A 13,171-nucleotide genomic window follows, 5' to 3' on the forward strand; every position below is an offset into this window, starting at 1 on the left:
GTAATAGAAATCAATCAGTGTTTGAGTCATTAATATCATTCTATTAATAGATCAGTGTGCTGAGAGTCACATTTGAGTCTTTACACAGAAACTGAGTTGTAAGAATTTACAGTCTGCCTCGAACCCAGATTCCCCCAACCCACCTAACCCCAACCCCCCCCCCCCCACGCTACATCAAAATTAGCTCATCCACAAACGGCTCATTTGAGTTGGCTCAAACTTAATCATAGTATTAATTTAATCAGTCTGGGAGAGGCAGCAAGCCATCAAGTACCATCTCTGACCAAAAGGTGTCCAAGACCACGATTATCATTTAAACAATATTCTAACCCGACCTGCTGACCTCTGGTTTGATAGTGGGATCACCCAGTGTTCCTTTACTCATGTCCAACACTTCATCTACATTTAAAGGCTAAATCTTAATTACGCTTCATGGAAAAACCGTCTAAAATGTCTGGGTTTGTTTTTTCCGACTCCGATGAACCCAAAGCACTTCATGTGTTCTGTCACTCCTACGCTGTTAGAAACTTCATTATCATTATAATAGGAACATTAGAGCCATAAATCACAGCATTCGGGATACTTCAGTGCATTTGAAGGCAAGAACTACTTTTACTGGAGTCAAATTTTACTGTGTAAATCTCTACTTTAACTCAACTACATGCTCTGTGTTCTTCATCCACCACCAGGGGAACATGTGAACTTCTTTTTCACCAATATTTACTTGAAAAGGGGAATGAAAGACAGTAGGAGTGAGACAGAGTACATGTGTGTGAATGAGAGGGGGAGCAGTGGAGGGGTGCGGTTGCAGGGAGAAGAGGTGGAGAAGGTGGAGGAGTTCAGGTACCTGGGGTCAACAGTGCAGAGTAATGGAGAGTGTGTTAGAGAAGTGAAGAAAAGAGTGCAGGCAGGGTGGAGTGGGTGGAGAAGAGTGATAGCAGGAGTGATTTGTGATAGAAGAGTATCTGTGAGAGTGAAAGGGAAAGTTTATAGGACTGTGGTGAGACCTGAGATGTTGTATGGTTTAGAGACAGTGGTATTGAGTAAAAGACAGGAGGTGGAGCTGGAGGTAGCAGAGCTGAAGATGTTGAGATGTTTGTTGGGAGTGACGACGATGGACAGGATTAGAAATGAGTTTATTAGAGGGACAGCGCATGTAGGACGTTTTGGAGACAAGGTGAGGGAGGCGAGATTGAGATGGTTTGGACATGTGCAGAGGAGGGACATGGGGTATATCAGTAGGAGAATGCTGAGGATGGAGCCACCAGGAAGGAGGAAAAGAGGAAGACCAAGGAGGAGGTTTATGGATGTGGTGAAGGAAGACATGCAGGTAGTTGGTGTGAAAGAGGCAGATGTAGAGGACAGGGGGGTATGGAGACGGATGATCTGCTGTGGAGACCCCTAATGGGAAAAGCCGAAAGAAGAAGAACAAAAATAATTTACTTGAAAAGGATCAAAATGTGGTTTTCTTTTTTTATGGATTTTTTTTAATTGATGATTAATTGCTTTATTGTTTGTTTTGTAAGTTTCTGAATGTAACTATAAACAGATTTAAAAAAAAATTGGTAAATTTAATAAATGAGACACATTTAAACATTATATCATGCGTGAAAATGTTTAATAATCATCATCAAATAAATTCAGAATGAATTCATTGAATTTTTTATTCTATTTCTAATCTAATTCTAACAATCATCTTCTAAAATTTCTATATTTCATGATTTAAAAAAAGAAAAGAAGGAGCTGCTCCTGGCGTCTGTCCTGTGAAAAACGCAGAAAAAAAGAAAAAGAAAGAATGAATACAATTTAATTTAGGAATTATTATTATCATTTTTTACATCTAATAAAAATGTATGAAGATGAAGCGGAACCTTGAGTCGGGAGGATTCACACAGCAGGCTGCTCGCTTGTAGTCGGACTCGGGGTCACCTGAAATCCCACAATAACTGTGAGCAAACCATCGTTTGGTTCCTTCTAAACATGCTAGCACTTGTAATTAGCGTTATTGTTTTGTTACCTGAGCGACAGAATTGTCCTGCTTTCTCCAGCGGAGGGCGCGCTGAGACACAACACAACAACCTCACTACAGTTAGTCAATTCATACACACTTTTTGGCCAAATGTTTGTGGACACCTGACCATAAGATTGCTATGTGCTCCTTTTTGAATATCCACATTTAGTCTCCATTTCCTCTTATAATAAAACTCCACTCTTCTGGAAAGATGTTCTACTAGATTTTGTGGAGATTTGTGGAGATTTATTTAACCATAAGGGTGTTAATAAAGTCAGGTATTGATGTAGGTGAGAAGGAGGCCTGGTTTGCAGTCAGCATGAAAAACTCATATGATCAGCGCTCTATATGAGATCTTCTACTAAACATCATGGAAAGAAAATCTCCATGGAGAACAGGTTTTGGTCTCCGGGTTTAAGTGAAGGGAACATTTCATGGTAGAACATCCAAAGACCTCCTGTGTGCCTCTAAATTTGTAGAAACAGTTTGGGAAAGAACCACATATGGCTTGATATGTCAGGTGTCCTAATACTTTTGGCAGGACAGAGCATTTGTAATTTACCCTGAAGCGTGGCGCAGGTCCGGCGGGCATGTCACCCTGCGCCTGCTGCCCGTTTCCTCCTGCGGCCATTTGCCCCTGTTACAACACAACACGCCATCAGACAGAAAACATCTACATCATCATGAGCTCGCAGACTGACCACACACACACACACACACACACACACACACACACACACACACACACACACACACACACACAGTTATTATATAAAACCTCTTGAGTATGTGCGTACCATTGCCTGCTGCTGAGGCGGAGCAACCTGACGGTTCACAGGGGGCAAAAAGGGCATTCCCTAATCACCACCAGGGCAAAAAAAGTAGTGTTTAAACCCTAAATGACATCACTGATCCTTTTATTATTACATTTCATACAATTTATTATTATTTATAATAAGAATATAATATAATATTAATAAAAAAAAAAGAAAAAATTCATCAAAAGGTGTTGACTATTTTTTTTTTTTTTTATAGAAAATATATCAGTTGTTTTTTTCAATGTGTAAATCTCAGCTCTGATTACAATTCTGCTTAGAAACAAAATCCTATAGCAGATATTCTTTACATCAAATGCCAATGGAAGAGGAACCTCAGATGAAGGTTTGACAAAAACCCACATTATATGTAAGATGGTTCGATCCTATCACAACCCTAATCATACTGTAACTCATGATGATGAAGGTGAGTTCACATTAAATACCCCGTTAGGCTGGAAGGGGACCTGCTGGGGGATCTGAGGTAGAGCGTTGGGCATTCCAAACTGAGGCTGGAGCATGTATGGAGGGATGGCAGGATACATCTGTAGAAAAACATATTCAGAACACAATTTTTGAGCTCAGTAACGTACACTGCAAACCTGCAGCCTTTATTTAATCAAACTAAAATGTGAAAATGGAGATATAAAAATACAGAGCCTTTCTTGGTGAGAAACAAACTCAGCATATCAACGTTGGCTAAAAGACAGGAAGATGTTCTTACTGGACCGATGGGAGGCTGAGCGAAGAAAGCTCCACCTCCTCCGATCAGCGCTGGGTTCACGCCTCCAACCACCAGCCCGGGATTCAACAGTCCTCCGTTTAGACCCAACACATTGGGGTTCAGACCCACGACACCAGGGTTCAGACCGTTCACACCTCCAACAAGCAGCAGTTTCTATGCAATAATAGAAATATAAGAGCAGATGTAGGCCAGGTGCAAGATTCTCTCCAATATTCAGTGTCTTCAGCATCTCAGAATGTAACTCCTATTAATACAGAGTCACTGTATCTGGTATTGCTTACCTTTGCTGAAATCACCTGCAGGAACGAAATCAAGGCGTAAACGTTATAAATGAGAGCAGGTTTGAGAGACAGAATAATTTACAACAAATAGAAGAGACTGTGTGATAAAAACTTACGCAGGAAACGGAGGCCAGGAAGGCAGCGAATAGAAAGAGCTTCATGTTTGCAGGCTGAGAAAATTACCTTAAAAAAGGGGAAAAAAAGTAATACATAGGATTTTACTGATTTTATACCGATCCCAGTTAAAGCTTTCAGAATTATCTTTCTGGACAACAGAGATGGATATTTTGCAGCATATTGAAGGTGTCCCTCAAGAATCAGTTCTAGGTCCGGTTTTGTTTCATTAAAACTCTTAGCTTTCTTCCAGCTCGAGTTTACACATGATTACATTTGCATGCCTTTAAAATATCACCATATAAGAAATCTAATCTAATTCTATCAGAGAGAACAGAGATCATCTGAGCATTTCCGAAACGTACTCACCTCACCGAGAAGAAGTGAATGTTCAGAAGCTTGGAGTGCGTCTGGTTTCTTCTCACCTCAGACCCTGGCTATATATCAGCCCTGAGAAATCCCACCCTAATGACTTCCTGTTTACCAGTCCAGCTGTTTGACCGCAGTCGCTTCGCTCATGTTAGTCTTGTGGTGACCTTTTTGTTCTCGTCTCCTAAAAATCCGAACGTTTTAATCCGTTTAATCCGAGACAACGAAACAGACGATGAGCAAAAATTCCGTAATTAAACTGTGAGGTTTTCGTTCTTTTTGTGGCACAGGATTACAGAGCCACATGACGCCATGACATCACCATGAACACCTGAAACCTGTTTTTTTACAAACAAGCCGTCATTACGGCCTACAGGGCGAATGCTATGTGAATGTTTAATTCTACAAGCAATATAACTGAAAAGTGGTTCATTTAGAGAGCTCTGGATCCTGATTGGTTAGAAAGTGTTGATTAATTCTCTATAACAACAGCTCTAAAAGTAGCATTCGGTCAAAGTGTTCGTTTTGATGTGTTTCTAGAGTAACAGCTGGTTCATTTCAGCTTCATTACAGAACAGTTTTCTGTGCGAAAGATTGTGGGAAGCCATCAGGGTCAACATGGCCTTTTTCTGCTGATTTACACTCTAAAAAAATATTTTTGACCATGAATATGTTTTAAATCATTCTCAATAGTCTATTTTGTTCATTTCATAGTGTTTCTCTTGAGTAAACTGCAGGGGGAAATACACGGTAGGCAGATGTTTAAATGATATGTATAATATAAAAATGATAATAATTATGAGCTGATGTCCAGGTCATTTCATTGTCCTGAGAGCAACAAAAAACAAAGAGAATCTAAATTACAAACATGAAACGTCTCATATCGTCTTTGGACGTTTGCTAAATAGTGAGCAAAAGTGAAATTTAACATGAAAAGTTTTTCTTTTTTTTTCTGCAAATAAGCACATCATGGATTGATTACGCAGCAGTAAAATAGTTTCTATATAAATTACTATTTAGTTTTATTTGTAACTTTTAACAACACACAATGTGCTAAATTTACAAATACAAATATATGTTTCAGCGTCATTGTTTCTCCTTATTCATTTATCCCTAATGAGCGAGAAGTCGGTGGTGACAATGTCAAGATAAAACTCCCTGAGACTTCATGAGGAAGAAACTTTCAGAGGAACCAGGTTAAAAAAAGAACCCATCCTGATCTGATTCTATTAATGACAGTCCACATTCATCTTCATGGTTCCTGAGATTCACCTTCATGGATCTTCAGTCTGTTTATGTGGAGAACATCCACAGCTGCACCTCGTGGTCTCCAAATTAACTGTGTTAATAATAATCATATTTTTGAAATGAAAACCTTAACAGGAATTCATCATGCAGTAAATTTTTATATATTATATGTAATAAAACAGATTCGTTTTTAGTTTCATTAATTGAAATTTTATTTAAAAGAAAAGAAAAGAAAAAGGAAAAGAAGATTAAATGCTACATACAATAATAATAATAATACAAATTCAGTCATAGAAAAAATTGAATTGAGAAAAGAGTGTAACAGAAGAAATGTGCAAAAAGAAAGAGATAAAGGTAGGAATGGGGGGATTTTTACAAAAATTTAATTTCTTAATTTTTTCTTATTTAAAAAAATACCTTTCACATATAAATTTATTTCTATTTTAATTTTGAAAAAAATAAATCTAACGAAGTATTGGTTGAGTGTACCAATTATATTTACCTTATAAATCTTTATAAGGATTAATAGCACCAAAATATTGTATGTATTTTATATGATCTTTTTTGTTTTAATCTGGACATAAAAAAAATTCAAGTAGTCATTCGTATCAGGATGATGTTAAAGTGAGCAGATGCTAAAGTGCGTGTAGTTTTCTGAGTCTTTAGCAGCAAAAACACACACATCTAAAATGAGCATGAATACATTCAATTCCTAAAGAAACACTTTTGATTAATGCTCAATAACAGCAGCCCTGACAGACAGAACATGAGGTTTTCTGTAAGGAGGATTTAATTGGCATCTCCAACGTCAGTGCTTTTGCAGAAACACAGATAAACCCAGAAGATTACTTTGTGGTTTCTCAATTACATGACACCTTGCAGACGTTGTGTTTTTTTAACTACACTATAGGGCCAAAAGTTTGTAGACACCCAACTATACGATTGGTATGAGTTTGTTTTCGAACATTCACATTTGGTCCACATTCGTTCTTATAATAAGCTCCGCTCTTCTGAGATGTTCCTTGTAGAGATGCATTTAGCTACAAAACTGTAAGTTAAGTCAGATTCTGATGTATTTGAGAAAGTATGAAGGTTCCTGGGGTGCAGTCAGCATGAAAAATTTAGTCCCAAAGGTGTTTAATAGGGTTGGAGCTCTATAGCATGAGATATTTCTCTCCAACCCACATGAAGCATAGGCATCCAAAGACTTATGCAACTGTGTACCTCCAAGTTTGTAGAGGAACCACATACAGCTGGAAAAGTCAGGTGTCCTGATACTTTTGGCACTATAGTGTACTAGTGTAGTATAAAGTTTGTTTCTTTTTTCTATCTAATTAGCTGCCTCACATTAATACAAAGAACATGAAATATGGAAGGAGGTCATAGGGCAGCAAAAAACAGTACAGTTCCTCATGAAGGATTAACCTTCAGAGGGGTAAACAAAAATGCAGCCCCTGAAGCTTGAAATGCTGGAATTCAAATAGCAGCACATTAAATATGTATTGATATAATTAAAACATATGTGTTTATATATATATATATATATATATATATATATATATATATATATATATATATATATATATAGAGAGAGAGAGAGAGAGAGAAAGAGAGAGAGAGAGAGAGATTGAAAAGGAATGAAATGAAAGAAAAAGGAATAAAGAAGAAACGGTGTCACTTCCCAGCATCCTGGCACACCTCCATTGCTTTTGGACGATGGCAAGCTGGAAGCAGTTTTCCGCGACAAGAGTAAAGAAGAAGTAACACAAGGATTCCGATGATAACAGCGAGCGCGATGATCAAATTGGACGATGAAGAATCTAAACAACACAAAGCAGCAGGTCAGAATGATCTCAATCATCTGCTCACCAATTTCATTCTCATATAAAAGTTATTTCAAATGAGGCATTTTTCCCTTTTTAAATCCTAATTATTGGCACCCTGAAAAAGTGATTTATACAAATGCAAACAAACATTATTTTTCCAAAATCTCAAGATTTATATTTATATATCTATAAAAACGCTAGTGCTATTTTCATGCATGCGCGAAAATAAATGGTATATCCGGTACGGAGCGAGCGGCCACAGTGACACTGCGCTAACTCTAGTTTCTTTTCTATACCCCTGATGTTGCTGTGTGTTTTCAAGTTCAATAATAATCATTTTGTTAAAAAACGCACTCAAAGTGCAAGTCGGAGACTAAACAAACTTACTTACAACATCTAGTTATTTATTTACTCATTAATTTATTTATTTTTTATGTTCATATTCCTGCAGTTTGCTCAGTATGTGGTGCATTGTGGGAAATTGTGAGTCAAATGTTTGGAAATTTTCCAAATTCAGAGTTCTGTACAAATCTACATCAGCATTTATGATGCGAAAGTTTCACATCTTCAGAATCAGATTATAGAAACATTCAGGGTTGCCAGATTGTCCCTGAGTAGTAAACTGAGTTGAGGTTTTTCGGTTGACATCAATCATTAAATTTTGATAAAAAAAAATGTATATGTAGTATTTTGTTTGAGTATGTTTTCAGCCAAAACACACATTTCAGCATGACTACATTTGTATATCCTTCAAACTGTCAGCTAATGATCTCGCGTCTGGTAGAACGTTTATGAGAATAAAATGACCTTTAATGATGAGATCGATGACCTCCGGATGTGTGTCTTTCTCACTCAGATGAAAACATCTGTATAATCCAGCGTCAGGGATCTTCACGTTGTTGATGGTAAGTGAGAGATCTCCTTTGCTATATTTCGCTTTAGAAACAGAAGCTCGATCCTCGAATCCTGCACCAAACTCCATCTCTCCGTGCTCCAGCTTCACCACCAGTGCGTCACTTTTTTCCCATCGGATGCTGGCGTTCGATTCAGGGGTGAGTTTGTTCGTGTCTGCGTAGCAGGGCAGCTTTGCCTGATCTCCAACAGCGACCTCTAGTAAAACTGGAACTGGTAAGTAAAAATAAATTAAGAGTGAGAATCAATGTGCCAATCGGCCAATCAGAGGAAGCCTGGAGCTGGCTGGTTGAGTTCAACACACCATGACAACCGAGACAAGAACTAACTTACGGAGAACGTCCAGGTATTGGTCGCAGCCCTCGTGTCCATCACAGGAACACGTGTACCAGCTTCTGTCATTGTACACGGTGTCGGTAATAACGAGGGAGACGTTTCCCTTCTTCAGGTTTTCTAATGAGAACTTAATCCTGCTTGTAAACTCTGGCGCAACGGTGAACTTTCCTTCAACAAAACGAACAACCGGGATTCTGTTTCGCATCCATTCGACTGTAGAACAGCTGCTATTACAGGAAATCATGGCTGTGTGTCCCAAAACCACCTGCAGGCCAGAGATCAGGGACGGGAGCATGTGCAGACCTGAAGGACAAAATGTAAGACCTAAATGTTAAAGATGGGAGTCTGTGAGGAAACTCTCAGCTAACAACTTTATATATTAGTAATGTGCATCCCCATAACTGCTGCAGATTTGAATCTCGATGCACAGACAACGATACGATACACTAAAGATACATATGAATGATGCGATCCGATTCGATCCGATTTCCCCGTTACGCCACGGCCTGATCCGATTTTCATTCCGTTCAACACAATGCGATTTAATAATTCTTTAAATAATTCCATAAAACACTGGTAATGCTTTAATTCATGTAGCGACGCTGAGAGCCGAGTTCGGCTGAAGTGTGTTTACGACGGCGTTATTACCGTGTCCTTACTGACAGATTTACGTTACAGTTACGTTTATGGGATGTTTTGCATTTTCATGTGTTTGATGAAAGTAGTATCGAGGGCTGCAAACTTCCTTTTCTCAGCTTACCAAACACAAACAAAGTGATCATCAGGCTCATCGGCTGCATCCTGTTTCAAATATTTTCACCAAGAACGTTTTTCAGAGTACTTTCTCTTCTTCAAATTCTTCTTCTTGCTTTCCTTCTTTTTTTTTCTTCACTGCCATCTGCTGGTCTAAAGGGCTAATAGCAAATCCAGGTCCAAGTCCAAGTTTGGGTGCAGAAGAGGTCAAAGTCTAAATCCAAGTCCAAGTATAAAGGATTTATATTATATTTTTAACTTTTTTAGTGATACACTGCACCTGGGATCATGTTTTATTGTGTTGTTCAGTGTATCATTATGTTACTGTGAAAGAAGAAGAGGAACATGAAGAAGAAGGAGAGGAAGAAGGAAAAGAAGGCAAAAAATAAGAAGGTAAAGAAGAAGAACAACAACAAAAATAGGAAGATGAAGAAGAGGAAGAAGAAAAGAAAGAGGAAGAAGAGGAACATAAAGATGAAGAAGAAGAAAAGAAGGAGGCGAATAAGAAGAACAAGAACAACAGGATGATGAAGAAGAGGATGAAGGTGGATCCGATGTGAAAGTGAGACAGGACGTGATTTACTAAATTATTAGAATCATTTTATTACAGATTATAAGAATCATAACAGCAACAAAAGTATTGAATTATTCAAATGATTACTGATAAAATAATAAGTAAAATATAACAAAAGTAAAAATAAGTAACAGTAAAAATATATTTCTTTTTTTTTTCCATCCTCAAACTCGTGACTTAGAAATGGATTGTTTTTTTGCGGTGACATTTGGCTGGACCTCAGTTCTCTACACCATCATTCCTGAGGGAACAAATAGAAGATCATTACACAGTCCACAGCTTCTACCTGCAGGTCTGAGAGAGTTCACTGATCACCTGTAAAACAAGAAACACATTCATTCCAGTGAGCTGCTGTTCATCCTGAACAACAAAATCAATAAGAAACAAACACAATCACCAAATCATTGCTTTACTGGCCAGAACGTGGACGATGATGATGGTGAAGATCATGAGGAGAACACCGCAGTTCAGCACTGCTGAGACGATCATGTGGGTGTGAAAAGGTCTTCCTGAGTCTTCAGATTTGGAGTCTTACCAGAATAAAAAATTTAATCAAAAGACAGGAAGTTACAGTTGGGCACAGGATGTGGGTGGTATAAAAAACAGAAGACGAATATTCAACATAATACGGCTCATGATTTTACCGCCGTAACTCTGGCAGTGTGTGAGATTCTGATCCGGAGGCTGCTTCACATCCAGGACGGCTGAAAAACAAAACCCGATGAGCAGAAAAGAACCTGGTAACCATCAAACCACATGATGCACCAGCAGACGTCCTGGTCCTTACCATCCAGACGTATCGCTTCACCAAGCTCCAGGTGTCGCTCGTTTACCGCCAGGCAGAAGTACACGCCGAGGTCTGCCTCAGACACTCGCACAATTCTCAGCTGGAAAAGACGATTTTGGAAGAAACCCCAGAAACTTGAGCTGTTCGAATTCCTGGTGATGGACAAATCGCCGTTATTTTTTAACCCCAGAACCATCAGGAGCTCGGGCTTCATATCTGAGCTCATCTTCATCCAGTTGATCTCATAACGATTGAACAGGTCACACTGCAGCGTCACGGCCGCGCCCAGACGCACCTCCTGAGTCTTCGCGGCCAACGACGTCTCCGGGGACAAAACCACCATCCCTGAGGAGCAGAAAACAATATTCCAGGGTTTTTATCATTACAGAAGAGTCACATTCTTTCTTCTCATGTCCTCGAGATGTTTGGGAAGATGTGGTCAGGTATGATGCATCACCAGTGGAGCACAGCGGGTTAAGGGCCTTGCGTAAGGGCCCAACAGGCGCAGCATTGAACCCTCAATGTTCCAATCAGTATTCCCTAACCACTAAGGTAGGAAGGTAGGAGCGATCCACAAGGAGAAGGAGGAGAAGAAGGAGAAGTATTTCTACACTACAGGAAGTGACCCTCGTCATGTCGTCATTAACAAATAGAAATACTGGAAATACTATTTGTAGTACGTGAAATTGTGGCCACTTCCTGCCATCGCCAACATCTTTTTTGACAGTTTGGTGTTACGGATTCTTTTAATGTTTTATGTCCAGCTTCAGGAATTTCATATTAAAAGAAGAAAATCCTGGGGATTCTGCATATCGATGGAGTGAAGGAATGAAGACATTTTTTAAAGTCTGCTGAAATCAGTAACTCAAATCTTAACATCAAACATAACACACACACACACACACACACACACACACACACACACACACACACACACACATTTTTATATTATTTAAAACCAAGCAGACTTTTTATTTAAAATTGTTTTATAATGTAAAAAATCAGAAGCAGGAAACACCATCGTGAATAGAAGCATCGCGACCTGAGCACACTGATGATATATTCAAAATATTTGTACACACACACACACACACACACACACACACACACACACACACACACACACACACACACACACACACACACACACACAAACACACACACACACAGTAATATATTTTTTAATAAATATACTGGTAATTAATTACAATATGTGAAATAGAAAAATTTATTATAGAATAGAGAAAGAAAGAAAGAAAGAAAGAAAGAAAGAAAGAAAGAAAGAAAGAAAGAAAGAAAGAAAGAAAGAAAGAAAGTGTAAAAAATTAATAAAACATCTCCAGTTTTCCAGATGTTTTTCTCCGTTTCTTGCCTCATAGCGACTTCGTGATCGATTTCTGTACATTTATAAAACGTGTATAAACGTTTTCATGCACTAATCCCCTCATTTTGCTGCTTTAAAGAAAGTCATCATGGACACTCACCGAAAAATCCGCAGATGGCGAAGCGCAGCATTGTGTGTGTCGAAGCGAAGGCGAATGAAACCAGGTCTCGTCTGAGGTGTGAAAATCTAAAAGCCCTTTTTTTCCTGCGAATGCGATGTTTATGAAATGAAAGCACACTCGTTCACCCACACGCTGCCTGTCGAGGTTTCTGGAGTGGTCTTGTGGTCTTTTATTTTCCATTATCAAACATCACCCAGTAAAATAAATCGTTTGCAGATCTGAACTCAAGGACAGGGTGTTGATGTTTTTTCCTTTCTGGAAGGGTTCTGTGGGTGGTTACGATCGCTCGGCCTTGTGATGGAATTTTTTGCTATGGAAAGGTATTTTTGTCATTTAAATAAAATCTTAATGTATGGAAACAATGAGTTAAAATGATCTCTGTTTGGGAAAATGTGCTTTTATACATCCTCTGGATGGAAACAAGTTCTACTGGTGCTTTTAGGAGGGATCCTGCACTATACAGATTTCTCCAAGAGTCTCCTTCATTGTCCAAAGTCATCATTCAGGCACGACATATACAGGTTATAATTGGCTATTGGACGCTGTATTCAATATTTAATGATCCGAGTTGTCAGATTCTGGGGGTTTCCAGCTGGGTTTGTTTATGTTTTTGTTTGTATTTTCCTGTATTACCCATGCTCGCCACCAGATGTCGCCAGAGTGTTTCCGAGTCCCTCATTAGTTTCGCAGTGCTTTCACCTGTGTCTCATTAGTCTCAGTTTATTTCAGTTCCTCTTTTGGCTGACTTTCTTGCTTGTTTTCTTCAGACTCCTGTTCTATTTCGAGTTGTCTGGAGTGAGTCATCATTTGTTTGTTTGCTTTTTTTTTTTTTTTTTTTTTTTTTTTTTTTTTTTTTTTTTTGAGAAAAACTTTAAAATTAAGACTTTAAGAGTCT

General features: G+C 38.6%; 3 protein-coding genes across 5 annotated transcripts; all 3 read right to left on the reverse strand.

Moving 5' to 3' along the window:
• Nucleotides 1–1,596: 1,596 nt before the first annotated feature.
• Nucleotides 1,597–4,830, reverse strand: scpp9 (secretory calcium-binding phosphoprotein 9). Its single transcript, XM_083532230.1, has 10 exons — nt 4,336–4,830; nt 3,969–4,035; nt 3,853–3,867; nt 3,551–3,724; nt 3,273–3,371; nt 2,809–2,868; nt 2,574–2,648; nt 2,018–2,059; nt 1,872–1,929; nt 1,597–1,761 (listed from the first exon to the last, which is right to left on the reverse strand). Exons 2-9 carry the CDS (start codon nt 4,011–4,013, stop codon nt 1,888–1,890), a joined length of 552 nt encoding a protein of 183 aa, XP_083388356.1. The 5' UTR covers nt 4,014–4,035; nt 4,336–4,830; the 3' UTR covers nt 1,597–1,761; nt 1,872–1,887.
• Nucleotides 4,831–7,257: 2,427 nt separating this feature from the next.
• Nucleotides 7,258–9,512, reverse strand: odam (odontogenic, ameloblast associated; the record flags this gene model as incomplete). Its single annotated transcript, XM_083533336.1, has 4 exons — nt 9,418–9,512; nt 8,655–8,960; nt 8,217–8,534; nt 7,258–7,403 (listed from the first exon to the last, which is right to left on the reverse strand). Exons 1-4 carry the CDS (start codon nt 9,455–9,457, stop codon nt 7,258–7,260), a joined length of 810 nt encoding a protein of 269 aa, XP_083389462.1. The 5' UTR covers nt 9,458–9,512.
• A 483-nt stretch (nt 9,513–9,995) lies between these two features.
• On the reverse strand, nt 9,996–12,557 carry LOC310721026 (uncharacterized protein). Of its 3 annotated transcripts, none has more exons than XM_083532227.1 (5): nt 12,256–12,557; nt 10,772–11,116; nt 10,629–10,688; nt 10,402–10,514; nt 9,996–10,299 (listed from the first exon to the last, which is right to left on the reverse strand). In XM_083532227.1, exons 1-5 carry the CDS (start codon nt 12,284–12,286, stop codon nt 10,267–10,269), a joined length of 582 nt encoding a protein of 193 aa, XP_083388353.1. In that variant the 5' UTR covers nt 12,287–12,557; the 3' UTR covers nt 9,996–10,266. The 3 variants fall into 3 exon arrangements, with proteins under 3 accessions (XP_083388353.1, XP_083388355.1, XP_083388354.1); XM_083532229.1 differs by having other exon boundaries at nt 10,398–10,514; XM_083532228.1 differs by having other exon boundaries at nt 10,382–10,514.
• Between the last annotated feature and the right edge of the window lie 614 nt (nt 12,558–13,171).

Source organism: Silurus aristotelis (assembly GCF_946808225.1).
Source record: "Silurus aristotelis genome assembly, chromosome: 27".
Classification (NCBI taxonomy): Eukaryota; Metazoa; Chordata; class Actinopteri; order Siluriformes; family Siluridae; genus Silurus; species Silurus aristotelis.

Coding starts and splice junctions, on each gene's coding strand:
- scpp9 (XM_083532230.1), bottom strand. CDS start 4,013: ATGAAGCTCTTTCTATTCGCTGCCTTCCTGGCCTCCGTTTCCTGC. Junction 3,372..3,550: donor CTCAGCCTCCCATCGGTCCA/GTAAGAACATCT, acceptor GTTTTTCTACAG/ATGTATCCTGCCATCCCTCC. Junction 1,930..2,017: donor AGGACAATTCTGTCGCTCAG/GTAACAAAACAA, acceptor GTGGGATTTCAG/GTGACCCCGAGTCCGACTAC.
- LOC310721026 (XM_083532227.1), bottom strand. CDS start 12,286: ATGCTGCGCTTCGCCATCTGCGGATTTTTCG. Junction 11,117..12,255: donor CGCCATCTGCGGATTTTTCG/GTGAGTGTCCAT, acceptor TCTGCTCCTCAG/GGATGGTGGTTTTGTCCCCG. Junction 10,515..10,628: donor ACACTGCCAGAGTTACGGCG/GTAAAATCATGA, acceptor TATTCTGGTAAG/ACTCCAAATCTGAAGACTCA.